Raw genomic sequence first — 27,708 nt, 5'->3', positions numbered from 1 at the left:
TCTATAGTTACAATAAAGAATCAGACCAAAACAATGCAAACTGTCTCCCCAGAACCACCTTCAAAGCTTTCCCAGCACAATCAGGCCTTGATTCATCACATCCCAACAACCCAAACCCTCAAGTATACTTGGAAAATGAAACACAGAAAAAGAGTACATGGACAAATATCTCAAGACTGTTTTTGTTTTAATCCTCCAAGTATACTGCTGTGGAAACAGTATACAGCCCAAATTCAGACCTTTTTACATGTGAATGACATTCTATAATTCCTTTGAGTCATTTACGAAGCCCTAAATCTAATAATGATAATACTAACAAAAACAATTCTGACCAACTGAGGTTTTACTCAAAAAGACAATGTTTTATTTTTACTTACCTTGCCATCAAATTTGGAATACTCGTTAAATGGGTTATTCAGCTGCAGAGGGCACTGCTCTAACCGCACAGATAATATTGACTGCTTTCCAGAACTTGGAGGTTTCTCTTTGAGGGACTTTTTTTCAAACAGTGACTTTAACTCCTGGGCTGTGATATAAGAGGAAGATAAGAACATCGTTGAGATTACACAGAGAGACAGCCTGTCTACCTTTCCTAGCAAGTCTTCCCTGGAATCTCAAGGAGAGAGTGTCCAGGGTACATTCAGGTCCGATATGTGCAAAAAGCTTCACATATACTTCGATGTTTGCACACTGAAAAGGCAGAGTCCTGAAAACAGGTCAGGACTGTCAATTTAGAAGGACTGGGGTTTGAGGAGTGGGGCACAGTCAAACCAACAGAGCAGCCATTCTGTCCTAAGAGCTTCACATCTAAAGGACCTGGGCTTTGGCCTGGCTTTGCCACTTAGAGATGTTGTGATACTGGGCAATTCACTAAGGCTCTCTGAGCTTGCCGAACTAGATAATCCTGAAAATCTCTCCTGGCTCTAATACTGTGGGATTCTGGAATTCTAGTTCTTCAAGGTGAAGGTCTACATCTTAATCCTCTCATACTCTCCAGGGACACCTAGCACAAAATCTGGAAGACAAAGAGGAGGAGGAGGAAAATGAGAAATGATATATATAATAACAGCAGCTAACATTTACCGAGCAAGCCAATGTATCTCAATTACTCCTCCTAACAAACCTAACAAACTATGAGGTAGATACTAGCATTATCTTAATTGTGCCAATGTGGAAACTGAAGCTTAGAATACTTTGATTGGCCTTAGGCAACACAACCAGTAAGTAGCAGAGCTGAGATTTGCAATCAGCAAGGCTCTTAGCCATTAGGCACTAATGAACAAAGCTGACCCTCAATAAATTTTGTTGCATGAATCAATGAATAAATTAATGATTGAAGGAATTCAAATTAAATTATTATTAAATCAGAATCTTTAGCTCTTACTAATTAGTAAATCAAGACAAGTTAGTTCCACATCTTCTCAAAGATCATTTAAGTGTCCATATTAATCTGAATATCATTTAAGGTGGGAGCGAGGTAAGTACATGGAGGTTTATTATACTTTATACTTTTTATTTTTGTAAATATTAGAAAATTTCCATATTAAATTTTAAAATCAATCTTAGATCTTAAAATCTGCAATGAACAGGTTCAACCCCATTCCATTCTTAAGTACAGCCAAACTGAACTTAGATCAAACAGAACTCTGAAATGGTGACTTAGAACTTTTGAAAAACATAACTAAAACCATCTTTTCAACAAACTAGTGGGACAAATTTATCCAATCAGTCCCTATAGATGGAAGTGGCAAACCAGGAGAAAAAGATCTAATTCTTTTTAAAAATGTGGCACCTGACTCTCCAATTCCACAATCTGAATATATAAGGACAGCTGATGATAAATAGACATTTGAAAAGGGTTTAGATTACATGATATTCTACATATTACAAGTATTATTCTGCGCATAATCTACTAACAGTTTTTTTGCTACACTTGGGAAAGGAATAACCCTTTATTAAATACCTACTATGGGTTGGGAACAATGCTAGGTGTTTTCTCAACTTTTCCTCACAACAACCTTAAGAGATGGGTTACTACTCATTCCATAAACAAACTGAGGTGTAGCAAACAAAAGTGACTTACCAAAGTCACGCAACTGTTATCAGTAAGGTTGGGGATGAAGAGATGATATATTAATAATGCCATTCTCAGACTAATTCAAACTCAGAGCTCTTTCCTCAACCTTTGGCATTTCTTTCCTCTGTCCACCCTTCCTTCCTCTCCCGTCGCCTCCATCCCCTCCCTCCCTCCTTCCTTCCTTCCTCCTGAGTCACAGAAAAACAGAAACAACCAAAAGAGACCTTTTGCATGTTCTCACCTGTACCACAACCTGCCTTCCCTCCTACTCCCATGGATGAACTGCCTAGGCCCCGACCTCAGGCCAGCCCCTCCTTTGTACATTCAGGGACTGACTTCTTGCTGACTCAAGGGCATCACTCAAGCAATTCTCTCTCATTTCCAGCTTTCCCTCTACTGGATTAAATGCATGAGCACACAAAGGTACCCAAAATACTGCTCATCTTCAAAAAAAAAAAAAAAAAAAAAAAAAAAAGGCAGGGTGGGGGGCGGTGGCACCTGGGTGGCTCAGTCAGTTTAGCATCGACTTGTTTGGGCTCAGGTTATGATCTCAGGTCTGGGATTGAGCCCCATGGTGGGCTCTGTGCTGGCAGGGATCTGTCTGAGGATTCTCTCTCCCTCTTCCTCTGCCCCCTCCCTGCTTGCATGTAAGCACTCTCTCTACAAATCTTTCCAAATAAATAAATAAATAAAAATCCTCCTTTGATCCTATACTCCCTTCCACTTATGATGCCCTTTTTCTGCTCCTCAAAATGACTGTGTATGTCCTTGCTATCCAGTTCCTCTCCTCCCAGTCCCTCAGATCCACTCCAGTCAGGCCCGCGGGCCCTACCATTCCATTATAGCAGTTTTTAAGGTCACCAATGATCCCCTTGTTGCTAAAATCTATCAGTAAATTTTGAATCCTCATCTTTCAAGACCTTGTGACAGCATGTGAAACAGCTGATCACTCACTCCTTTCTGAAATAGTTTTTTTACCTGGTTTCCAGGACTCCATTCCATCTGGCTCTCATGCTTTCAGGTTACTCATTCTTAGTTTCCTTGCCAATTCCTCATTTTCCCCTCAAATCTTTGGCATTCCCCAAGTCATCATATTTGGACCTTTTCTTTTCTCTATCCACGTTCATACCCTTCGTGATTTCATCCAGCCTTCTATTTTAAATATTATCAACTTGAGGAGAAACTAAGTTGTGGTAATATAAATTAGAACAACAGCTGCCTCTGGGCAGCAGCCTGACTAGAAAGAGGCACCAGGGAACTTTCTGGGGTACACAAATGCTCTATACTTGACTGGGACTACACAGGTGTATATGTTTGTCACAAGTCATTGAACTATATACTTAATATCTATACATTTCAGAATCTAGAAAGCATACCTCAATAAAAAAATATATAAAAACGGAAAACCTAAATAAATATCCTCTACATGCTGATAGCTCCCAAATGATTATTCATGGACCTAAACACTCCCTGAAATTATAGGCTCACATATTCAACTTTCTATTTGATACCTCCACTTGGATGTCCAATAGGTATCTCAAAGTTGACATGTCCATAACCAATCTTCCCCCAAGCCTGCCACTCCCACAGGCCTCTCCTCCTTAGTTAATGGCAACTGTATCATGTTAGGCCAAAAACTTGGGAGTCACCTTCACTCTTCTCTTTCTCTCACATCCAACATCCTATGCATTAACAAAAATTTCAAAATATAACCAGAACCACTTCCACAGTTACCAATGCTGGATTAATACCACCACATTCAATCTTGTTTCTGCCCTTGCCTCACCCAGGCCTGCTCCCACCAGTCTCTTTCCAACACACCAACCAACAAGAGTCTTTTAAAGTGTTAAGTTATAAACATCACAATAAGAAAAAAATTGATCAATTTGACCACATAAAATAAAAATACTTTTGGGGCACCTGGATGGCTCAGTGGGTTAAGCCTCTGCCTTCAGCTCAGCATCCTAAGATCGAGCCCCGCACCCGGCTCTCTGCTCAGCAGGGAGCCTGCTTCGCCCCTCTCTCTGTCTGCCTCTCTGCCTACTTATAATTTCTCTCTCTCTCTCTCTGTCTACCTCTCTGCTTACTTATAATTTCTCTCTCTCTCTCTCTCTCTCTCTCTGTCAAATAAATAAATAAATAATATTTTTGTGTGGAAAAAATTAGCCAAGTAAAAAGAAACATGATAAAGTAGGAAAGAAGACAGATTAATATTCCTACTATATAAAGATTCTAAAAGTAGACATTGAACAACTCTTTGGAACAATGGACAAGAAATACGAAATATTCACAGAAAAAGATATTCAAATGGCTCTTAACAAATGGAAAATGCTCAACCACATTTATAACAAGGGATATGTAAATTGAAATTATGCTGAGATACCATTCCACATCTATGAGATTGGCAAAAATCTAAAACTTTACAGATATGGGGAAATAACATTCTGTACATTATTAGAGGAATGCAAAACAGAAAAACACCTATGGAAGGGAATTTGGCAATATCAAGGGATATCATATATTTACTGTCTGACCCAACAATACCACTTCCAGGATTCTTAGACACACTGGGGAAAATATAACACAACACACATACATAAGGCTATTCACTGCAATACCATTTGCAACAGCAAAAGCCTGAAAACAATCAAATATCCTTCAACAGGAGACAGGTTGGCTGAACTCTGGCACATCCATATCATGGCATACTACAAATAATTTAATTTGAATTCCGAAGCTATAAAATGGAATGAAGCCTATCTTTATATGTTCCCAGAATGTGTTGCTAAGTGAAAAATGTTTTGCATAAAATAGTGTGTACAGTACACTTTTTAAAAAAAGATTTTATTTATTTGGGAGAGAGTGAGAGTGTACAGGCATGCACAAGCAGGGGGTAGGAGCAGAGGGAGAGGGAAAAGCAGACTCCTTGCTGAGCAGGGAGCCCCACACGGGGCTCCATCCCAGGACCCAGAGATCATGACTCTGAAGGCAGAAGCTCAACTGACTGAGCCACCTGGGTGCCCCTACAGTATGCTATCTGTAACCTATAAAGAGTAGTATATGAATATAAATATATTTATATAGAGATTTAAATGGACAGAAAAGCCAAAACCTTTTTCAAATTGACCATCTAGGGGCTTCTGGGTGGCCCAGTCAGTTAAGCATCCAACTCTAGACTAAGGCTCAGGTTATGATCTCAGGACTTTAAGATGGAGCCCCCTGCCAGGCTCTGCACTGGGCATGGAGTCTGCTTAAAAATCTCTCCTTCCCTCTGCCCCCAACGCTCCTTTCTCTCTCTCTCTCTCTCAAAAAGAAAAAAAAAAATTGAAACTAGAATTCTCTGATTTTATCCTGTTTTATGTATTCAACTTTGGAGCCATATAAATGTTTTATACAGCTATTAAAGAAAAATTAGAATACAATCTCTAAAAATAAAAGCAAAATGAAATGAACAAACCTAAGTGTAATATTGAGTTGGCATTTTAACTACAAAAAGAGAAATTATTTTAAGTAACTTTATCACACAGCAATTTATACATCCCTAATGGAACATATCAAAAGGACAAAAAAAAAATTCTCAGACTGTTTTTAGTAATCATAGTGTTAGTAATGATGGTGATATTTTTATTCTGGAACCAGGATTTTCAGCATAAGAGAAAAGATACATAAACATAAAACCAAAGTAAACACTCTATAATCCTAAATTCAAATAGGCGTTATCAGCATTAACTCAAAATGTATTTCCTCTTAAATTTATCTTTTTCTGAGCTCTATCCTCTGAAAGGCCTCTAAGGAAGAAACCAATCCAGTGAGCACCTCTAGAGTTCAAGTTTTGGTCTTTCAATGCCATTTACCACTAAAAAAGAACTAAGACTCTTGAAACAAATGGCTAATTCTGGCCAGATCTGGAGAAGGAAATAGATAAGAATCACGCATTTATCCTGTCTTTCTTGTAGTGACTACATCTGAGAATAACCAAGTAATACATTAGGAAAAGCTGGTCTTTATATCAAGACAATAAAATTAGAATCACTATTTTGCAACTCCTAATGAAATAATTCATCTAGGTAAAGCTCATCAATGACCACTAAAACCATTAGAAGAAAGGCTGATGAGAGTAACCTAAAAATGGGTGAAGAAAACCTAATTCTACCATCAATCTGAACAGCACAAAAAAGACAAGAAGTTATTCCACATTTCCCAATACGATGCAATATGAATTATAGATTAGCATATACAAAATATTCTTATCAAAAAATCAAGCTTCAATCTTAGCCAAGTTTTAGATCCAATTCCCTGTTTACAGGAAATAGAGAGCAGAGGAACATATTAAATGAGACCACAGAGATACAATAAGCAAAATCTAGATTGTAGGAAATTCAATAGGACAAATGACACAGTTCCTTAAATAAATCACAAGGAAAAAAGTAAAGAAGACTATATAAATTAAAAAGGAAATGGAACATGTCAACCAAATGTGTGGACCTTAGATCTATACCTGAATGAACAACTGGCAAAAGAAAAAAAGAAACATTTGAGACAATCAGGGAAATGTTTGTTAATATCAAAGAATTCCTGCTAAGTTTTCTTATGTGTTAAAAAATACACAAGTATTTAGGTATGAAATTATACTATAGCTGGGATTTGCTTAAAATTAATCTGGTAGGGGGTGGGAGGGGCGCCTGAGTGGCTCAGTCAGTTAAGCATCAGACTCTTGATTTCAGCTCAGGTCATGATCTTGGAATCATGGGACAGAGCCCCAAATCAGACTCTGAGCTCAGTGAGGAGTTGGCTTGAGACGGTCCCCTTCTCCCTGTGCCCTTCCCTCTGGCTTCAGCGCACTCTAAATAAATAAATAAAATCTTAAAAAAAAGTCTAGAAGGGGAGAGGAGGTAAATCAAGAAAAGACACAAGACTGGCCCTAAGTAGATAACTGCTAAATCTGGGTGATGGGTATACAGAGGCTCATTTCACCATTCTCTCTATTTTTGTATATGTTTAAAATTTTCCATAATAAAAAGCCATTTAAATTTAAACCAGGAGTGGAGGGACTAAGAAGCTTATCAATCACATCAGATGAAATCACTTCACCCTGAGTAAAACTTAAATTCTTTACAAGATCCTCCATGATCAGCTCTCTCACCACCTATTTGGGCCCACTCTTCCCCTTTTCTACTCTAGTCAATGAGCATCCCTCCTTGCTATTCTGTGGATACATCAGGCACACATGCATCACAGAACCTTCGCACTCACTCTCCTTCATCTTAGGACACCCATTTTCTAGTATCTGCCTGTCTCATTCCTTCAGAACTCTGCTCAAGCATCACCCTCCCAATGAGGTCTTCCTTGATCACCATATAAAAAATAGCAAAATTCCCTACCTAGCATTCCTCATCCTCTTTACCTGAATATGTTTTTTGCTTTGCAACTTATCCCATTCTGACAATACTAGGTTTGTTTACTGTCTATCTCCCCCACAAGATCCATGAGTGCAGGGACTTTGTCTTGTTCTTTGCTGTATCTTCTAGGCCTACAAAGGCCTAGCTGTCCTTGTGTATTTTAGGAGCTAACTAAAAACTTGTTAAATGATTAACTATGGAAGAGAAGTAGAAAAAATAGCTGCCAGAAGAAGACATCCAAATGGCCAAGAGACACATGAAAAAGTGCTCAACATCACTTGGCATCAGGGAAATACAAATCAAAACCACAGGGAGACACTACCTCACACCAGTCAGAACAGCTAAAATTAACAAGACAGGAAATGACAGATGTTGGCGAGGATGCGGACAAAGGGGAACCCTCCGACACTATTGTGGGAATGCAAGCTGCTGCAGCCACTCCAGAAAACAGCATGGAGGTTCCTCAAAAAGTTGAAAACAGAGCTACCCTACAACCCAGCAATGGCACTACTGGGTATTTACCTTAAAGATACAAATGTAGTGATCTGAAGTGGCACGTACACCTGAATGTTGATAGCAGCAATGTCCACAATAGCCAAACGATGGAAAGAGCCTAGATGTCCATCAACAGATGAATGGATAAAGAAGATGTGGTATATATACACAATGGAATACTACAGCTGTCAAAAAACCCGAAATCTTGCCACTTGCAATAATGTGGATGAACTAAAGGGTATTACGGAGAGTGAAATAAATCAGAGAAAAACAATTATCATATGATCTCTCTGATATGTAGAATTTGAGAGGCAGGGCGGGGGGGGGTCTTCGGTGCTAGGGAGGGAAAAAAATGAAGTAAGATGGGATTGAGAGGGAGAAAAACTGTAAGAGATTCTTTTCTTTTTTTTAAAGATTTTATTTATTTATCAGGGGGGCGGGGGAGAGCGAGCATAGGCAGACAGAATGGCAGGCAGAGGCAGAGGGAGAAGCAGGCTCCCCGCCGAGCAAGGAGCCCCATGTGGGACTCAATCCCAGGACGCTGGGATCATGACCCGAGCCGAAGGCAGCTGCTTAACCAACTGAGCCACCCAGGCGTCCCAAGAGATTCTTAATCTCAGGAAAAAAACTGAGGGTTGCTGGAGGATGGAAAGTAAGGATAGGCCTGCTGGATTATGGACATTGGGGAGGGCATGTGCTATGGTGAGTGCTGCGAAATGTGTAAGCCTGATGATTCACAGACCTATACCCCTGGGGCAAATAATACATTTTATGTTAATTTTAAAAAAAAAGAAAGAAAGAAAAAAGAGGTTCCAGGATAGGGAGGCAGAAGAGAGGGAGGAAGGAGAGAGCAAATGAGCACAAAAAAGCAGAAATGAGATGGGGGCTAGTAATGAGAGCCTTTCCTCCTGCTTCCAAGCCATACATAAGGCACAGCCTGAGTTGCTCAACTTCAAACTGCTCTTCAACTTCACTTGCTCTATGTCATTGGCAGCTGAAGAGTTCTGAATAACAGAATCAGTTGGGAGTCCCCAACAAACAGAGAACTGAAAAAACAGTAGCCTAGAAATTTAATTATCATCAGGCTTATGAGAAAGCACATACAGTAGCATTCAGGAATATGGAATGTATATTAGAACTAGTAAGGATTCAGCGAGTAGCTGGATACAAAACAAATAGATAAAGAGAATAGATTTCTTCACAAGAGCAGTAACAAAACTTATGGGGAAGAAGACATTAATTGTAAGGATAGCACAAAATACAAAACATCCGGAAATAACCTTAATAAGAAATGTAAAAGTGCAGGGACAATACAGAGACAAGACAAAACGTTGCATTTATGTACTATTTGTACATACAAAAAAGATCATAAGAGGTATGTTTAGAATATTTAAAATATATATACCTATGTAAATAGAATCTAGAAAACATGTATCAAAATGTTAACAACAGCAGTTCCTCTGAACCTGAGAATATTGGTTGCTTGTTTTCATTTTTATATTTTCTTTCAAATTTCCTGTAATGAAATTTTCTTTTAATATAGAGGCCTTGGCAACCTTTCTGAACCCTGGCCACCACTGACACAGAGGAGGAAAGGAGTAAGGGAACACAAAGCGTCCTCAATACCCAGAGTCCGGGAGCAGCTCCCTTCTGCCAACAGTATGGCAGAATGGAAGTGAGTAGAAAGACTACAGTGTCTGGGGTAGGACTGGCCAGGAGAAGAATTCTGGCTTTGCCACATACTACTTGTAAGTAACTTAAAAAAGTTACTTAACCTCTGGGTTACAGTTTTCTCACATATAATACAGAAGTATTAACAGCTAAGTTGCTGGATTTGCATGAAGAGGAAGCAAACTTATGGGCTGGCATACTTAATATGCCCGTGGTCCCCAGCACTGGTTACTCATGAGAAACACCCAGGGAGCTTCTGAAAAATATAGAATAATGAACCCTGATCTTTATCTTTTGAATTAGGAATTCCACAGGTAGGGCTAGAAATTTAATGGAAACCATTATAATATACGGTTTTGGATGCATTTCTGATTTTTACAGTCACCATTTCTGGGAACTGCTGGTTTAAGAAACCAATACTAGAGGATACATGAAGAAAACTTCAGGAATATCATAAATAACTGATATACATACTACATTGTTCTTTTTTTTTTTTTTTAAAGATTTTATTTATTTATTTGACAGATAGAGATCACAAGTAGGCAGAGAGGCAGGCAGAGAGAGAGGAGGAAGCAGGCTCCCCGCTGAGCAGAGAGCCCGATGTGGGGCTCGATCCCAGGACCCTGGGATCATGACCTGAGCCGAAGGCAGCGGCTTAACCCACTGAGCCACCCAGGCGCCCCGATACTACATTGTTCTTGAGTTACTATTTAACTTCTTGTGTAAATAGCTTTTTTTTCTCACTAGACCAGATTTCTTAAGGGCAAGAATCACGTAATCCCCAAGCACCTAGTATAGAATTACTATACACACAGAAGGTATGGAAGAAACACTTGTTAAATGGCTCAATGAATAAGAGTAATAATAAATTTTGCAAAGAATATACCAACACCATTTCAAAACAATAAAATCAAAAATACCGAGGCTTGGGGCACTGGACTGGCTCAGTCAGAAGAGCATGCAACTCTTGATCTTGGGGTCATGAGCTGAAGTCCCACATTGGATGTAGAGATTACTTAAAAAATAAATAAAATCTTAAAATATATACACATATATATTATACATATACCTAAAAATATATATATTTTTATATATATATATATATATATTTACGTGTATGTGTATACACACACACACACACACACACACACACACACGTGAGTATATATATATGCCAGGGCTTGATTAGACATTGTTCCTGACAAAACTGTCTTCCAACAACCACATTCACATTTAGGATCTTACTCTAAGATATTCCCTTTATCATGTGATCTCAGTAAGTTCATAGAAAACTTCAGGGTATGGACCAGAGAGCTTCTCAGATCCCTTCCAACCTTCTATGAAAAGAATGCATTTCTGCTATATCTTTTTTTTTTTAAAGATTTTATTTATTTATTTGACAGAGATCACAAGTAGGCAGAGAGGCAGGCAGAGAGAGAGAGAGGGAAGCAGGCTCCCCGCTGAGCAGAGAGCCCGACAAGGGACTCGATCCCAGGACCCTGAGATCAGATCCCAGACCCTGAGCCGAAGGCAGCGGCTTAATCCACTGAGCCACCCAGGCGCCCCATTTCTGCTATATCTTAAAAGATGGACGGGATGCAGAAAAACATTGCAGGGGAGGTCATCACATTCATAATAATGATTTTTCTAGTAGGGAATAAAATAAAAAATAAGAACAGATTTTTAAAAAATTTTTTTTAATTTGTTAGAGTGAGTGAGCACAGGCAGACAGAGTGGCAGGCAGAAGCAGAGGGAGAGGTAGGCTCCCTGCTGAGCAAGGAGCCTGATGTGGGACTCGATCCCAGGACGCTGGGATCATGACCTAAACCGAAGGCAGCTGCTTAACCAACTCAGCCACCCAGGCATCCAGATTTAAATATTTTTAACGAAATGTAAAGAGCAGAAAAAGAATGAGAGAATGAATAAACGATTATCTAACCAAAATTCCCAATGAAGATCGAAAGGATCAAGCTTTGCGCAGTGGCAGTATCGTAGCCAATGAGGTTTATCCGAGGCGCGATTATTGCTAATCGAAAGGATCTTGCCAAAACAGAGTATGTGCTTGAGACTTGCATGAAAACAGTGTTTACTGGACTGCTGCTGACTCCACTCTTCTAACACATTTCAGGACACCAAGAGTGCCAACCTGTGGTAATGATGGAACCCAGCTGAACAAAGAATTCAAAACCATTCCTCTGTGCATTGATGAGGTTCACTGGGCTGGTTCAAGGTCAACATCTCGAAGGGTGGACAAGTATATTAAAAAGGAGCTTTTCCAGCAGTAAGATCACAGGGTCAATTACTGAAATCTGTGAGAGACGGAAATAAGAGGGATGGAAACTGAGGGAGAGAGAAGTATACACAAATAATGAACAGTATGGCTCCAAATGAAAGCAAAAAGGACGCTATTTATTTCTCTAGCACATTCTGTGAAACACTGAACAGAAGTTAAAGTGGATTAGACTTTAAGGAGTAAGTGGGAGATGTATCGAAATTTAAGTTGAAGAATTTGCCACGTGGTAAAGGGGATTAATGCAGTTAGATCTGAGGTGCTCTACTCATCCTATTTATTTGTAATTGTCTTAAGATAAGGAAATGAAGAAGGCAAAACAAGGGTAACTGGAGAGATGAGTTTAGATAAATCGGCTCTATATTCATTAAGAAAAGATGAATAGAAAAGGCATTAGATACATGAAAAATTTGAAGGAAGTGGACAAGATAAACAATATAAAGCTTTTCAGGTTTGTGATAAATACAAGAATGAAGTATTAACTGGATCAACAGAAAAGGCCAGCCTAGAGAGATTTTTAAAGTATCAAGAGCAAAACTAAATAGATATTCAAGGAGAACTATAGAAAGTTGCGGAAATGAGATGTAAGAAAGAAGTGAATCAGATTTCTGGTTCTATGCAGTTGTCATTTCATTAAGAAAATCACACCCATTGAGCACACCCATTGTGGTTTACAACCACAGCAGGAAAAAGCAATAACCACTTTATATAGTTTCTTTATCAGAAAGAGATTGGCCTTTAGCTGCAGATAGAGCTAGATACACAATATGGCTCTATTGCACTAGCACTTTCTGGGCTTATCACTTTACCAAGTTAAAGCTCTCTGAGTTTCTGTCTCATCTGTTAACAATAGCAATAGCTATACCTTGTAAGATCACTACATTGGAGGTAATGTGTATAAAGTGCTTAGAACAGCACTAGGTAGGTGTTGATGTTAATGTAACAGTCATTAATATTGTTAGTTTTAGAAGTAGAATGTAGCAAAGGAGTCAGTCAACAAAAATTAATTGGACATCTATTACGTGCCAGCATGGTAGTAGGTGCTGGAAGACATAGAAGACAAAGTGCAGACATTTCTTTAAAAGGAGAAAAAAAGAGGAAATCTAGGATACATGACATAAACATTAGGAAAAACTTCAATAGCATTTTATTTTGTTTTGTTTTTAATTTTCTCTTCTTGCTGAGATTGAAGATTTGAAAATATGTAATACGGCCAGCTTTTTACTACATATACCATATGAACATAAACCACAAATGCTGATAATACCAGCACTATAATGCTTGTTAAGCTAAAGGAAAAGAATCAGCGCATATGCAAAAAAGATTATTATTGTGGCCACTAATGAGGCAAAGGAAAGTCTAGGTTGGAACTGCAAGGAGGAATCTATAACCCAGAGGCCCACCCAAACCATAGGTATTCCTTGGCGCTAAGAACAAGGTACTGGCATGAGAGTTTGTACAAAATGTGCCTTGCACACACCAATTCCTATGACCCAGAATGAACAGTGACCAAAAACACAAGACCTAAAGAACACATGGCATCAAAGGTCCAAAGCACCCAAGTGAAAGCATTCAAAGCTCAAAACACAAAAGGTATCTGCTCAGAGGATTTAAAAAGATGAATTAAAAAATAAAAGCTCTTACTTATTAATATAAACTAAATATACAAATCACAAATTAACAATTAAAATTATTTCCATTTACCTGATTGCTTAGAATTTCTTTCTTTCCACTGAATATTTTTGCATTTGATCTGGTTTTGTCTCTCTTTTCGGAGTCGTTCTAATCTTTGAGCTTGAAAAGAAATATTATAACTATAAGTTTGTCAATGAAAGTTTACTATAAACAAAGACATAATTAACTACCTTTATATGAATAAAGATGTTTTATATTGCATATGTAGGGAAAAAGTCATAAAATTTTAAAGGTGGCACCCCTGAAAAGCAAATACCAACAAAAACATGAAAATATTCTTGATTTATAATTGAAATTAGAGGATATAAAACATTAATAGAGATCATAAAGATAGTATTAACATGGAAGAGAATAATAAAATGTGAAAACTTCTGTGATTAATATGACATTTCATTATATAAATCATTAATAACGGTCTTAAAGGAATTTTAATGCACAAATGAACTGAAGTGAATATTACATTACAGGAATAAAATTACTGTTATGAATTACTCTACCCGTTTCAAAAATTAAAGATAAATGAACTCAGACTAGACTATTAAAGTTTTAAATATAAAATCCTTTATCTAAAAATCATGAAAATTATAAAATGTCAAAGCTATATAAATTAGCATAGCTTTTCTTCAGTGGGCTGAAACAGTTTATAGGTAGTAAAATAAATGATTTGTATCTTTGTAACATTAGTCAAATCTTAAAAAGAATAATTTTTCTTATACAAAATTTTAAGATATACTGAAAGGATTAAAAAGTAAATTCTTTGGTCACTAGGACACACCACAATTGTAATTATTAGCATCTAAGTGCTATCTTAAGAAATTCCAACAACAATAACAAAAGCATCACCTAAAATCATGCATTTGTGAGATTATATTACCACTGGCCGATCAACCTCCAAAAATCAGTGAACCGATCTTTTAAAGAAATACTGTTTAGCATATATTAACAACTACTGCATATGGAAACCACAATGGAAAAGAAAGTCATAATTGATACCATTTCTTGAGATTAGTTTCCTCTGGCTAATCTTCAACTTCCTTTCCTGGCACAATGGTAACAAAAAATAAGTAAGTAAATTTCTCTTTCAGCCTCTTGCAATGTAGAAAATCATATACCCTCACCTTAGCATTGTGGTAGGGAAACACTGAAACTAATCTTGCCGTAAATGTAAACTGTGCCAGCAAAAGCATTCTGACAATGTCACATTTGAACCAAATGCCATTGAAGGAAAATACATTCAATTGCAATTAATAAATGTGAAGGGTACAGCCAAAGTAATATAATCATAAAACTCTCAATTTAGCAGCATTCTCCTACTGAAATCCATTCAACCTGTCATATAAGATATCATCTCAATAACTTGCAAGGAAGTCAGTTTCAACTATAGAACTGAGAATCAATGGTTCTAAATTATATTCAAACCTTCACTCAAACCCTATTTTGATAAAAGTTCCTTGAGATACTAGGAAATGCTATTAATTATTATCATCATGAGAGCAAATTATTCTTTGGAGATATCACAGAATGCTGAATTCTGAACCAAAACCTTAAATTAACATGCCTTGCATTGTATATTGTATCCTGCGGTACTCCTTTATGTGCATTTTACATTTGGACCACAAATATAACATGCAAATATTTTAAATGTTTTACCACATCTCCTGTCATTACTTTTCCTGGAAGTTAGCAGGTTACTGCTACTGATTAGCAGAAATTTTATTTCTGATTATGTAATAAAAATCACCTCCTAGCACACCCTATCATATTAGAACTACATTACATATTCTAAATAATTTATCTAAGTAAAGGCCTTGGTTCATCACATTCGCCTTGAAAGGTTTCCAAAACAAATAAGCTAGAAAATAGGTAATGATAAGCTTTTAAAAGCTAATGACTGAATATGTGTGTACCAAGGTTTAGCATTTTCAAGCCACAAAGATCAAAGGGTAGAGAGCAACTTAATAAAGATAATATATTAAAAGCAGGGGCATCTTTTCTAGTCTCACACCCAGTGTAGGAATTCCTATTAACAGTAGCCCTAACAAATATTCAGGTGTTTACCTCCAATCCCCTGCCCAGCTCCCCCCAACCCCTCCAGGGCTAAGAAAAGGCTCCAGCAGCAGCACTCCTTGGCTGGTCAGCTCTCCGTATTAAAGATTCTTTATTATGTCAACCTGAAAACTGCCACCAGGTAGTCTACACGCTGGGACTAATGTTGCTCTGTGAAGATACTCAAAATAAGTCTACTTCCCTTTCTACATGAGGACATTGTAGAAACACAACATCCAACATGCTTCTCAGAGTAACCTTTTTCATCTATTTGTCTTCTACTTCCTTCTAGTAGCATCATTCCAGAGGCACTCTCCATTCAGAGAGAGGGAGATGTTGTTTAATCATGTTCCTGTTAATACACAGAAACTTTCCCCACTAAACCTATTCCAACATTGTGCATTGTTCTGTAAGATTACTGACTGATTTAAAGTTCAGAAGACATTACTAAAAGGCAATGTTTACCTGTATTTGAGCGTCTTCTAATACCAAAGTCCCAACTTGAGGTAATATCGACTGACTGGGCATATACATAGCCCTGAGTCTCACCATTGCTTCCCTGAATTTCTGACCCACTGTCTCCAGGCATTGAAGGAGGATGAATCTTCTCTAGGTCAACATCATGATCAATGAGAACCATCTCACACATTCCCGTGTCATCACTGGTCACATGTGACTGTCGAATATGAGCTAGAATGATAGTTGGATTGTCCAAGAAGGCCATCCTTTCTGTGGGCCAATTTCCTTAAAAGGCTATTTTCTCCTCTTCATATTGTTTCATGTGCTCACCTCCCTAGAAACATGATGTACACAGCAATATTTAAGAATGAGGAAGAAAATGACTGAATCATTTTTCAAACAAATTCAAATTAGTAAAATGGTACCTTGAAAATCAACATTTATCCCTATACCTAGGAGCTTACAAGGATTAAATCTAGGCTGAAAGGAAATCCTTATAAGCACTAGGGGCTACAGCTCTAGCCAATGAGATCTCCATGGTATCAGAGAGAATGGCTTCCTCTCTTGCAAAACAAATAATAGTGACTCCTTAGACCACTCAAAGCAAATAATTACTGTTAAAACAATAAATTTTCCTTTCTTTCTCCCTTCAATTTCATTCAGTCTCCTCATTACTTTATAAGGTCATGGGGGAACAAGTCGTATTTTCCTCAAATTATGTGCAGAAGTGTGAACCTGTACTTCTTTCGTTTACATTTCCCCCTTTGTCACATGGCTGTGAGGTAACTAAAAGAATACAGACAATACTTCAGTTACTAGGATTAATAAAAAATGAACCACAAAAGTAATTTTGTTCAATAAATACATTTACCTTTCTTCTGGGTTAAGATAGTATTGTGCTTTTATTTTATTTCATTTCATTTAAGAGGGGGGAGGGTGGGGCAGAGGGAGAGAGAATCTCAAGCAGGCTCCACGCCCAGTGCAGAGCCTGATACAGGGCTCAATCTCGGGACCCTGAGACAATGGCCTGAGCCGATATTAACAGTAGGATGTGTAACTGACTAAGCCACCCAGGTGTCCTAGCATTGTGCCTTTAAAATAAACTTTATTAATCAAAATTCTCTGCTACCAAATTAGTTTCTTAGAAACCTCAACATAAGAACTGCTTCCTGAATCCTGATGAAACTAAAATGATGTTTATTCTGAAAAACATATGATGTTTATTCTGGAAACTAAGATACCTCCTCAGTTTAATGGGAATATTCAAAAAAGAAAATACGGCAGTCTCCCCTCATCTATGGTTTCATTTTCTGCAATTTCAGGTACTCGTGATCAAGAGGTCCAACAGCAGATGATTCTCCTTCTGATGTATCATCAGGTCAATAATAGTAGCCTAGGGGAGCCTGGGTGGCTCAGTAGATTAAGTGTCTGTTTTTGGCTCAGGTCCTGATCCCAGGGTCCCGGGATCAAGTCCCGAATTGGGTTCCCCACTCAGTGGGGAACTTGCTTCTTCCTCTTCCCCTCCCCCTGCGTGTGCTCTGTCAAATAAATAAAATCTTTTAAAAAATAGATTAGTAGCCTAATGCTATGTCACAATACCTATGTCATTCACCTCACTTTGTCTCATCATGTAGGCATTTTATCACCTCACATCATCACAAGAACACTGATCATGGTATAATAAGATATTCTGAGAGACTACATTCACATAACTTTTATTCCAGTATATTGTTGTAATCGTTTTGTTTTATAGTTGTTGTTGTTGTTAATCTCTTACTGTGTCTAATTCGAAAATTAAATTTTATCATAGCTAGGTATGTGTAGGAGAAACAATAGTACACATGGGGTTTGGTACCATCCATGGTTTCAGGCATCAACTGCAGGTCTTGGAGTGCACCCCCTGCAGATGAGGGGGGGCTACTGTGTTAGAGGACACTGGTCAGGATAAGGACCTACAGGTAGAACTGGGTTCAAATCCTCACCCTACCACGTGATTTCAGTCAAAATAACCTTAACCTCTTTGAGCCTGTTTTCTTTCTTCATTAATAAAACGGAATTCCAGGAATGAGAGGATATATAAGATTATGCAGGGAAAGTGCTCAAAAGAGCACCTGACACATAATAGAATATTGGCTGCAATTAATAATAACAAAGATGATGGTAAAAATAATCACTGCTAACTTCAGCTTTCAATTCTATTTAAAATAATCCTAAAATATATCAATATTCATTCTTCTTTAGTAAGTGCACAGCACATAAAAAAATGTGTGCTTCCTTTCTGACAGAGGACTCTGCAGGTCACCTGGGTCATCTTTTTCCTCCTCTAAAGTCATTATGAGATGTAAGGAACATGAAAGCTGGAATGATTATGTCCCCAGAACAGTCCCAGAAAGTTTTATTTTTAGAAAGACCTACAACACTAGATTTTCTTGTCATTTGTTTCTTCTAGAAATGGAACATAGTGGAAAATCTAGCTAATAAATCATTATAACCAACAGAGGTTTTTAAAAATTTTTGTCTAGTAACATTCTACTGACATCACTTGGTAGATCTTATAATAAAGATACTAAGATTAAGAGAAAGTTTAACTGAGGAACATCTCTAATCAAATGAATTACACTAATCTTCATTTTTTCCTTCAAATATATTTAGTGAGTTGTTATTTTACACTGAGGCTAATGGGAAATGCCAAGGTAAGGCACCACTGAATCAAAAAGTTTATAACCTAGGGATGCCTGGGGGGCTCAGTTAAACATCTGCCTTGGGTTCAGGCCACAATCCCAGGGTCCTGGGACTGAGTCTGCATCAGGCTCCTTGCTCAGTGGAGAACCTGCTTCTCCCTCTGCCTGCCACTCCCCCTGCTTGTGCTTGCTCTCTCTCTGACAAATAAATAAATAAATATTTTTTTTTTAAGTTTAGAACCTAATACTGTCCTAGTGTATTTCCTAATACAATGAGATCCCTCCAAGTCTCAGAAATATTATTGTCCGCCTACCATTTTAAGTGTATTAATCAGGAAAACATTACAGAATCACAGGGGAGCATTTAAATTTCACCTGTAAAAATAAGAATTACTTATAAAACCACAAAGAGATGTATACAATCATGGAATTACTTATAAATGAGAATATTTGTTTTGTAACAAAATCAGAACATCACAGATGGTCAAAACTGCCGACATCCTCGTAGCAATCACAGTGTCTCCCCCAGGACAGTAAAGGCGCTAGTCACTAGCAAAGGGACAGGTGCTTTCAATTTCATATTGAGTAACTATCCCCTGCAAAAAACAAGGGCTTGAGGGAGAGGCAACACATTTAATGGGTGTTCTGGCACCAAGAAGTCAAATGGCAAAGGGCGAAGCAACAAAAGTATACTTGAGTACCCTCAAGAGAATCAGAATGTGTGTGTGTGTGTGTCTATACATGTACACATATATGTGTGGTTACATATATACGTGTGTGTGTGTGTGTGTGTGTGTGTGTGTTTTAGGAAAACAGATCTGCTCCATCACCGCTTATGAAGAAAAGAGTTATGGGCAAATACTTCTGAAGGCACATACGAAGTCCCTAACTTTACCCCTGTAGAACAGAGGTCCCAAAATCCCCAACAGGAGCAGATATCTTCTCTATGAGTATACTATGACTTCATACAATGAGGAATCTGTAGGATTCACTCAACAAGTATTATCCAAAACCAGTTCTCATAGAGAATTCCAGGAAGTCTGCCCTGAAGTGTGCCTTCCGCCTACCATGACATGTATTTGAAGACTTAGGCTGTAAGTTCCAAAAGGACAGGAGACACACCACATCCCTTTTGGCAACAAGCATCTTACCCAGGGCAAAAATTCAGTAACAGTTGCTGTCTGACTTCCAAAGACTATATAATTTTGTTGTAGAGGTAAGTCATCTATGAGCATGTCATATATAGTATGATTATAAAGAAAGGATTGCTCTTCCATTAATACAGATACAAGAGACTCTCTTCAATATGCCTTTCAAAACTGTCACCTTGGGGGACATCTGGGTGGCTCAGTTGGTTAAGTGTCTGCCTTCAGCTCAGGTCATGACCCCAGGATCCTGGGATTGAGCCTTTCTAACAAACAAATAAAATCCTTAAAAACAAAACAAAAAACCTGTCCTGTTGGGACACCATCAACTTACCCCAACACTACATTTCAGAACCAAAAGAATGTTTTAAATCACTTTAATAGCAGCAAATTATGATTTGAAGGTAAATTTTATTTCTAGGACAAAGATATTCCAAACACAGATGAAAACAAATTATTCTCTCTAATCAGTTGTGCAAAGATCAAAGATTTTTAAAACATAATGTTGGCAGGATTCAGAGAAATGAGTCTTCTCGTGCACTGTAAAAATGAATTAAAATTGAGACTTCTTAGAGGGTAATGTGGTATCATCTATCAAAGTATGAGTACCTTCTGGGCAACCCTACTTGTAGGATTTTCCCTCAGGAGATAATTACGCAAAAATATTTATCTCAGGATTATTTATTATACTGAAAGTCTGAAAGTAACCTAAACATCCACCAGTAATGAGTACGTCACAACACATGCAAGTAACAGAATACTACACAGTCATTAAAAATAGCTAGTAGGGAATGGATAAACAAAATGTGGTATATACATATAATAGGTTGTTCTTCAGCCTTAAAAAGGAAGAAATTCTGACACATGCCACAACATGGATGAACCCTGAGGAGATTATGCTCAATGAAATAAGTCACAAAAAAGACAAAGTGTATGATTCCACTTATATGAAGCACCTAGAATAGTCAGATTCATAGAGACAGAAAGCAGAATGGCAGACGCCAGGACCTGGAGGGACAGGGGAATGCTGAGTATTTTTAAAGCATGTTTAAATTTGGGAAGATGAAAAAGCCCTGGAGACTGATGGTGGCGATGGTTGCACTACAATGTGAATATACTTAATGTCATTGAACTATACTCTTGAAAATGGCTAAAATGGTCAATTTTGCTATATATTACAATTTTTAAAATTTTTTAAAAATGTCTAAGAAATGCCACATTAAACAAAATTAAATAAATTTTCTTCTTGCTATTTAATTACAGACTTCCCAATGCTTTTAAATAACTAATGCATAGTGTGAATCTCTAAGAGTGAAGAATCTCATAACACAAAACATCCCAAATCCCAAATTCATCTGATCCTTAAACATTTTTTCCTACAACAACACCTATCAATGTCTAAGAGATTCACAGGGGCTCAGTCGGCTAAGCGTCTGCCTTAGGATCAGGCCACGATCCCAGTGTCCTGGGATCCCTTCCCGCTCCTGCTCTCTCTCACTATCTCTGTCTCTCAAATATAATAGATCTTTAAAAAAGAGAGAGAGAGATTCACAAACATGGTTTAGAAATGCTACTTTTACATTTTTAAAATACAGTTTCTTTGGGCCCTGAACATCTTCCCTGAATGTTACCAATTCTTGACTTGGAGATAACTGGTTCTTTTTATATAGCTTTAGGCTACCTAGATAAACAATTTCAGCTCCCAGGAGGTCTGTTCCCCAAGATGTCCTACTTTTCACAAATTCTCCCCCTTTTTAACTCCAGGTTCCTTTCAAAGCATAGACATTTGTTTTACAAAACTGAAAGCAAAAGGGACATCCACACAGAGTTGGAGGACATGAGATATCCCAAAGTGACACAGCCATTTCAAATGTACTAGATGGGTCAACTTTTATACTTCATTCATTCATTCAACAAATATTTATAAAGTTCCTACTATGTACTAAGTGTTGTTCCAGGTGCAATCTAGATGTTATTACCACTTTACGTGACCATTTGTGTGCATTAATAGCCATGTAACTTGCCTGTGTTAACTTGGAACATGCCCTACACAGGGGAGTAAATTTTTAGTAGGTTTTAATGCTATCAAGTCTCAATACAAGTATATTTTTAATAATAGCTTTATACACATACATTCTCCAAACTTTGTTTGCAAAGGGCTAAAGAAAAACACAAGATACAACATAGTAAAAAAGTAGATGAGAGAAGTAGCAAAGGGTAAGGAACTCTGGACAAATGTTATAAGACCTTGTACATTTGCCACAGGAAGACTGTAGAATCTCAGAAGCAAAAAAGCAATTACAAGAACTAACCTTATTTATTACAAAAGCTAGACTTGCTCTTTCTTTTTTAGATGGATTAATTCACATAATTCTCAAAATAACTCTATGAGGTAATATTTTTATCCCCATTTTACTGAAGAAAAAACTGAAGCAAATAAAAACTTGCCCAAAGTCAGACAGTTAATAAGTCTGAGACCTCCCCAAACAAAAAGTAACAAAGAATTATAACAGTCGTAATAAATGAGATTTTTAAAGATCCTGTTGTTGAGTTCGTTGGGTTCTGGGGTCCCGAGAGAAATTTCTGTAACGGGTCTTCATGGAAGACATAATACAGGAAATGTGTTACGCAGAAGACTAGACCCTTAGCCTTCCCTTGACTCATGCAACCGTGATTTGTACAATAGCAAGAAATAAGCAATGCACATAATGATTATCTAAAAATAAGTCACAAAATTTTACAAGAGAAAGAAACTTCAGAGATCACCTACTTGTTGACCTGAAACCACAGAGGAAAGGTTTACTTTAAATTCCGAGTTGCATGTAAGCATCTTGCATCTTTTTAAAACCCCTAGAGATTTATGCAACTTCAGTTGCAAACAAAGTCAGTAACTGAGATAACCCAAGCATGAGCTTCTTCACTCCCTAAGGACCTGAGATGGATCCTAAACATGACAAAATGCTCACGTCCAGCCAATGATTAAAAGGAAGTTTCCCTTCCTAGATTTTCACACACCTACTTCCCTCTGCCAGACAGACTTCAAGCCCCCTTACCTGCAATCTGTGAAAACTTGTCTGAATAAGCAACAGCCTGAGGCTTCTCCAAGGTCTGCAAACTCCCAATCAAAAATTACTGCTGCCCCATCAATGTGTCATATAAATGTTGGCATGTTAATTGTGTATTTATAAGATTGTTAATGGTTAGTTAATTTACCTCCCACACTATTATTGTACTTGAAATGATTTAACGTCTGCTGAGGGAGTTAACAACATGTAACAGCAGATGCGAGATTTTTTTTTTTTTTACACCTTTCCTCACTGTACCCCGACTTCATGCTATTAGCATTAACTTCAAGTCAGACCTGATTCCTACACAGGATTCCTTAAGAGTGTTACATCTGCACAACAAGGAATGACCACAACTTAGAAAAACAAAAGGCTTTTTACTATATACAAAATCTTTCATGTATGAAAACCAACAGACCCCTTTACTAAGATTTGGACATCTTTTGATCTAGTAAAGTTCAGAGTTCATACCTCCTAGAATTTGAAAATTATTGAAATTGACTAGTAAAATAAAACATACTTCATTGTTTTTAAATCTTTTTCTAAGTCTAATATAACTCTACATTAAATCTTCACTTATTTTTTAGACCAGCAAAAATTAAGTTTTTGTTCCTTTCAAGAATTAAAATCTCCATATGAATACGTCTAATTTCATTAAACAGTGAATAGTGAGACTCTATAGAGGGAGAGTTTAATTTTTCCTTTCAGGAAAGTACTTGTTAGTATATGTGCTGCCGAAGCGAGCACAGGAAAGTACTTGTTAGACTCAAAACAACAGAAAAGAAATGCTTGTATCTTCTTTTAAATAATAGGGGGATTCATTCACAAAACATCATTGCGAGCTAGGCACTGGGAATCCTACAAAAAATTAGATGAACATTGGCCTGCACCTTCCAGAGGCTTACAAACTCCAGTAGATGAGCTACGCTGTATACATGTATAAATGTAACAGAAGGCAATACATACTAACCATCAAATGAGACACTAAGTCTGTTTTCCAAAAGACAAGAAAGTTACAGAGGCTTCAGGAAGGAAGAAGGTCCCAGGGATGACCGGGATTTCATTAGGCAGACATTCAAGAAGAATAATAGATGTTTACTGAGCTCTTACTATCAGCTGGATGTTCATGTGACAACATATTCCGTCCTTACAACCACCCCAAGGGGTAGGTATTAATATCATCTCCATTTTACAAATTTAAAAAATTAAGGCTTAAAGGAACTAAGTAACTTGTCCATGATCACATGGTGGGTTTCTTTTTTCTTTTCTTTTTTTTAAAGATTTTATTTATTTATTTGACAGAGAGACACACACCGAGGGAGGAAACACAAGCAGGGGGAGTGGGAGAGGGAAAGGCGCACTTCCCATAGAGCGGGGAGCCTGATGTGGGACTTGATCCCAGGACCCTGGGATCATGACCTGAGCCGAAGGCAGATGCTTAAGGACTGAGCCACCCAGGCACCCACATGGTGAGTTTCCTAAAGGCCAGTCTTTACAGCTCCTCCTATCAAGTAGAGTCTACTTCCCTACCCCCTTGAATCTGGCCTCACCCTGTGATTTACTTTGACCAACAGAATGTAATGAAAGTAACTTCTAAACCTCAGCCTCAAGAGACCTTGCAAAACTTCTGCTGTCACTTTCTTTGTAACATACGTGAATCACTGAAAGAAGCTTGGGAGGGGAGGGGGATGGGGGGGCGGCATAGATTAAAAAAAAAAAAAAAAAGGACCTTGGGATAACTGACCTGTAGAAAGGCTCAGTTGTCCGTCATTCCAGCTATCCTGCTGAGGTCTCCTGATGAGTAACTGAGGCCACCTGAAGCCAACCAGACCCCTACCAACCTACCAGGAAACCAGGTTTTCCCTCCTATAATAAAATATCTCCTTTGGACAAAGGGACACCCTTGGTTTTTCTTGTACCACTAATCTCTACCTGAAATGTCTCCGAATCTTACCAACTGCCAAGATCCAGTTAAAGGGAGCCTGGTACAGTACAGGGCCTCTCTGTTCACGAACACACCTAAAGGCAGAGGAGAGCGACCATAAATCAAGGTATGAAAGAAGGTTGGAGGAGCCACCTAAAGTAAGATGCTATAAGAAATTTACTTTTACACTTCATTCATATTTTCCATTCTATAATATACCGTATCTGTATTTGTTTTAACAGGAAAGAAGTTTTACATTTGAAAATATCACTAAAATTGATAGTCTAGGAATATGGGCCATGCTTACTTTATGGCCTCTAGCGCTCCTTGGCATGTACTGGGATTCTCATCAACCCAGTCTAAACAGCAAGGTCTAGTGGAGAAATATTGACTTGGATATCAGAAATACTTGATTTTGTGAAGACAAAATGGCACTTTATCAATGGACAATTCAAGATCTAAATTTTGCTCAGTAGATGTTTCCCATGACTAGTATAAGGAACAACGGTAGGGACGTCTGACTGGCTCAGTCAGCAGAGCATTGTGACTCTTGATCTTGGGGTTGAAGTTAGAGCCCCACATTGAGTGTAGAGATTACTTAAAAATGAAATCTTTTTTTTTTTTAAGATTTTATTTATTTATTTGACAGACAGAGATCACAAGTAGGCAGAGAGGCAGGCGGGGGTGGGGGGGGGCGGGGAGCAGGCTCCCGGCTGAGCAGAGAGCCCAATGTAGGGCTCAAACCCAGAACCCTGAGATCATGACCCGAGCCGAAGGCAGAGGCTTAACCACTGAGCCACCCAGATGCCCCTAAAAATGAAATCTTTAAAAAAAAAAAAAACTATGACTACTAATAACACCATAAAACAATCAGTATTTTTAAAGTGTTTTGAAATGTTTAATAGCCAGCAAGAGATGTGAAACCTCAGACAATCTACCTACCCACCACCCTCAAAACTCCAAATATGCCAACATTTCTGGCCGTTAAAAGCAATCTGCTAGTTTGGGGTACCTGGGTGGCTCAGTCGGGTAAGCGTCTGCCTTAACTGAAGTCACGTTCTTGGGGTCCTGGGATCGTGCCCTGCATCAGGCTCTGCTCAGCGGGGAGTCTGCTTCTCCTTTTCCCTCAGTGTTCTCTCTCCCTCTCTCTCAAATAAATAAGTAAAATCTTCAAAAAAAGAAAAAAAAGAAATCTGCTAGTTTGCTGCAGTGTAGCCCTAAATTATTTTTCCAGTAGGTGCTATTTCTCTGACATAATAAATTTGATCGACGCTTGTGATAATAAACAAATAATTTGAGGTTTTACTTTAATATTTCAGGTAAAAATGTTTATCGTTTTACCTAGAGTGAAGAAATGAATAATGCCAGAGAAACCAGACTACTTCCCAACATGAAATTACCAGTATGGGAGCTGAAACCATAAACAGCACTCAACTGTCTACCAAATATTCACTGATGTCATTTCATTTGACAAATATTTATAAGGCACTTATTATGTGCCAGGCGCCAGAGATACAATGCTGAGCAAGAAATGAAAAAAGACTTGGCCATTGCCTTCAAGGAGCTAAGCTCCTTGGAATTCTAAGGAGTCGGAATTCTAAGATGGCTCCAGAAATTGTCTCTTGATAGCCATGCAATTACGTCATGCCCACCCCTTTAGTGTGCATAAAACCTAGCCAACAGAGTATACAGCAAAAGTGTTGGGAGGAGGTGTGGGGGAAGTTATACCCTTGATTACTTTGTTATAGAAGATGCCATCCTGGACAACCGAGAAGAGAGATTTTCCCGCTGACCTTGAAGAAGCAAACAGCCAAATTACGGAACAATATATGGCAAGAACCTGGGAATAGCCTGGAAGAGCTGAGAGTGGCTCCAGTCAACAGACAGCAAGAAAATGAGGGCCTCAGTCACAGAGCCACAAGGAAATGAATTCCACCAACAACCTGAAGGAGCTTGGAAGGAGGTCTTTCTCTAGTCAAACCTCCAGATGAGGCTGGAGCCAACTTACTATCGTCCTGTTGAGACCCTCAGCAGAAAACCCAGATGAAGTCATGACTCCCAACCCACTAAGAGATAAGAAATCTGTAATGTTTTAAGCAAACACTAAGTTTGTACTAATGTGTTATGTAGCAAGAGAAATGAAGATACACACTAAAGGAAAACAGCCTAGACCTCTTTGCCTTCATACACATTTTCTCTCTACAACCCAGTTTTACCATCTGTCCCTTCTTCCCAGCAGGCAACTCCCAGAACTCTCTAAACACAGTTCAAATGAACACATTTGGCAATGATAATCCCCTTGAGATGTGCCCCTCTCCATTATAAACCTTATTCTTTGAAGCACAACTCAAGAATTGCATCCTCTGTGAACTCTTCTCCAATTTGCAGGGTCCAAGCTGCTTTAAAAGCAGTCTACTTCTACCTTCAATACAGTTAGTTATATGAATACCATGTATAAGGAACTGCCAATTTCAAACTTCTTAATCCAATTCTAGCATCAGAAATGTGGTCACTAAATTAAGATTCCCCCTCCCTGTCACCTGTAAAGTTGTTAAAGGCAGGAATGTCTAGACCCCAACAATGCAGTGATTCTAACGTGGTGGTTCTCAACTGGAAGGCAATTTTGCTTCCCGGGACATTTGGCAATGTCTGGAGATATTTCTGGCTGTCATACTGTTAGCATCTAGTGGATAAATGCCAACGATGCCGTTAAACATCCTACAATGCAGAGAACAGCACCCATGACAAAGAACTTTACCCC

General features: G+C 38.2%; 1 protein-coding gene and 1 pseudogene across 4 annotated transcripts in view; one reads left to right on the top strand and one right to left on the bottom strand.

Annotated features, from left to right (window-relative positions):
* MAPKAP1 (MAPK associated protein 1) overlaps positions 1-27,708 on the bottom strand; it is a 243,204-nt gene that overhangs the window by 199,396 nt on the left and 16,100 nt on the right. For 2 of the 4 annotated variants that reach the window (XM_059410802.1, XM_059410803.1), the window contains exons 4-8: positions 25,960-26,115; positions 24,978-25,042; positions 16,139-16,466; positions 13,637-13,726; positions 378-526 (exon numbers count right to left, since the gene is read on the bottom strand). The exons of the other annotated variants lie outside the window; for them this stretch is intronic. In XM_059410802.1, the coding sequence (XP_059266785.1) occupies positions 378-526; positions 13,637-13,726; positions 16,139-16,397 (498 nt within the window). In that variant the 5' untranslated portion in view covers positions 16,398-16,466; positions 24,978-25,042; positions 25,960-26,115. The remainder of the gene's footprint in view (positions 1-377; positions 527-13,636; positions 13,727-16,138; positions 16,467-24,977; positions 25,043-25,959; positions 26,116-27,708) is intronic. 4 annotated transcript variants of the gene reach the window in all.
* On the top strand, positions 11,612-11,734 carry LOC132025291 (U4 spliceosomal RNA; annotated as a pseudogene).

Source organism: Mustela nigripes, chromosome 9 (assembly GCF_022355385.1).
Source record: "Mustela nigripes isolate SB6536 chromosome 9, MUSNIG.SB6536, whole genome shotgun sequence".
NCBI lineage: Eukaryota > Metazoa > Chordata > Mammalia > Carnivora > Mustelidae > Mustela > Mustela nigripes.
This window is presented reverse-complemented; position numbering and strand designations above follow the sequence as displayed.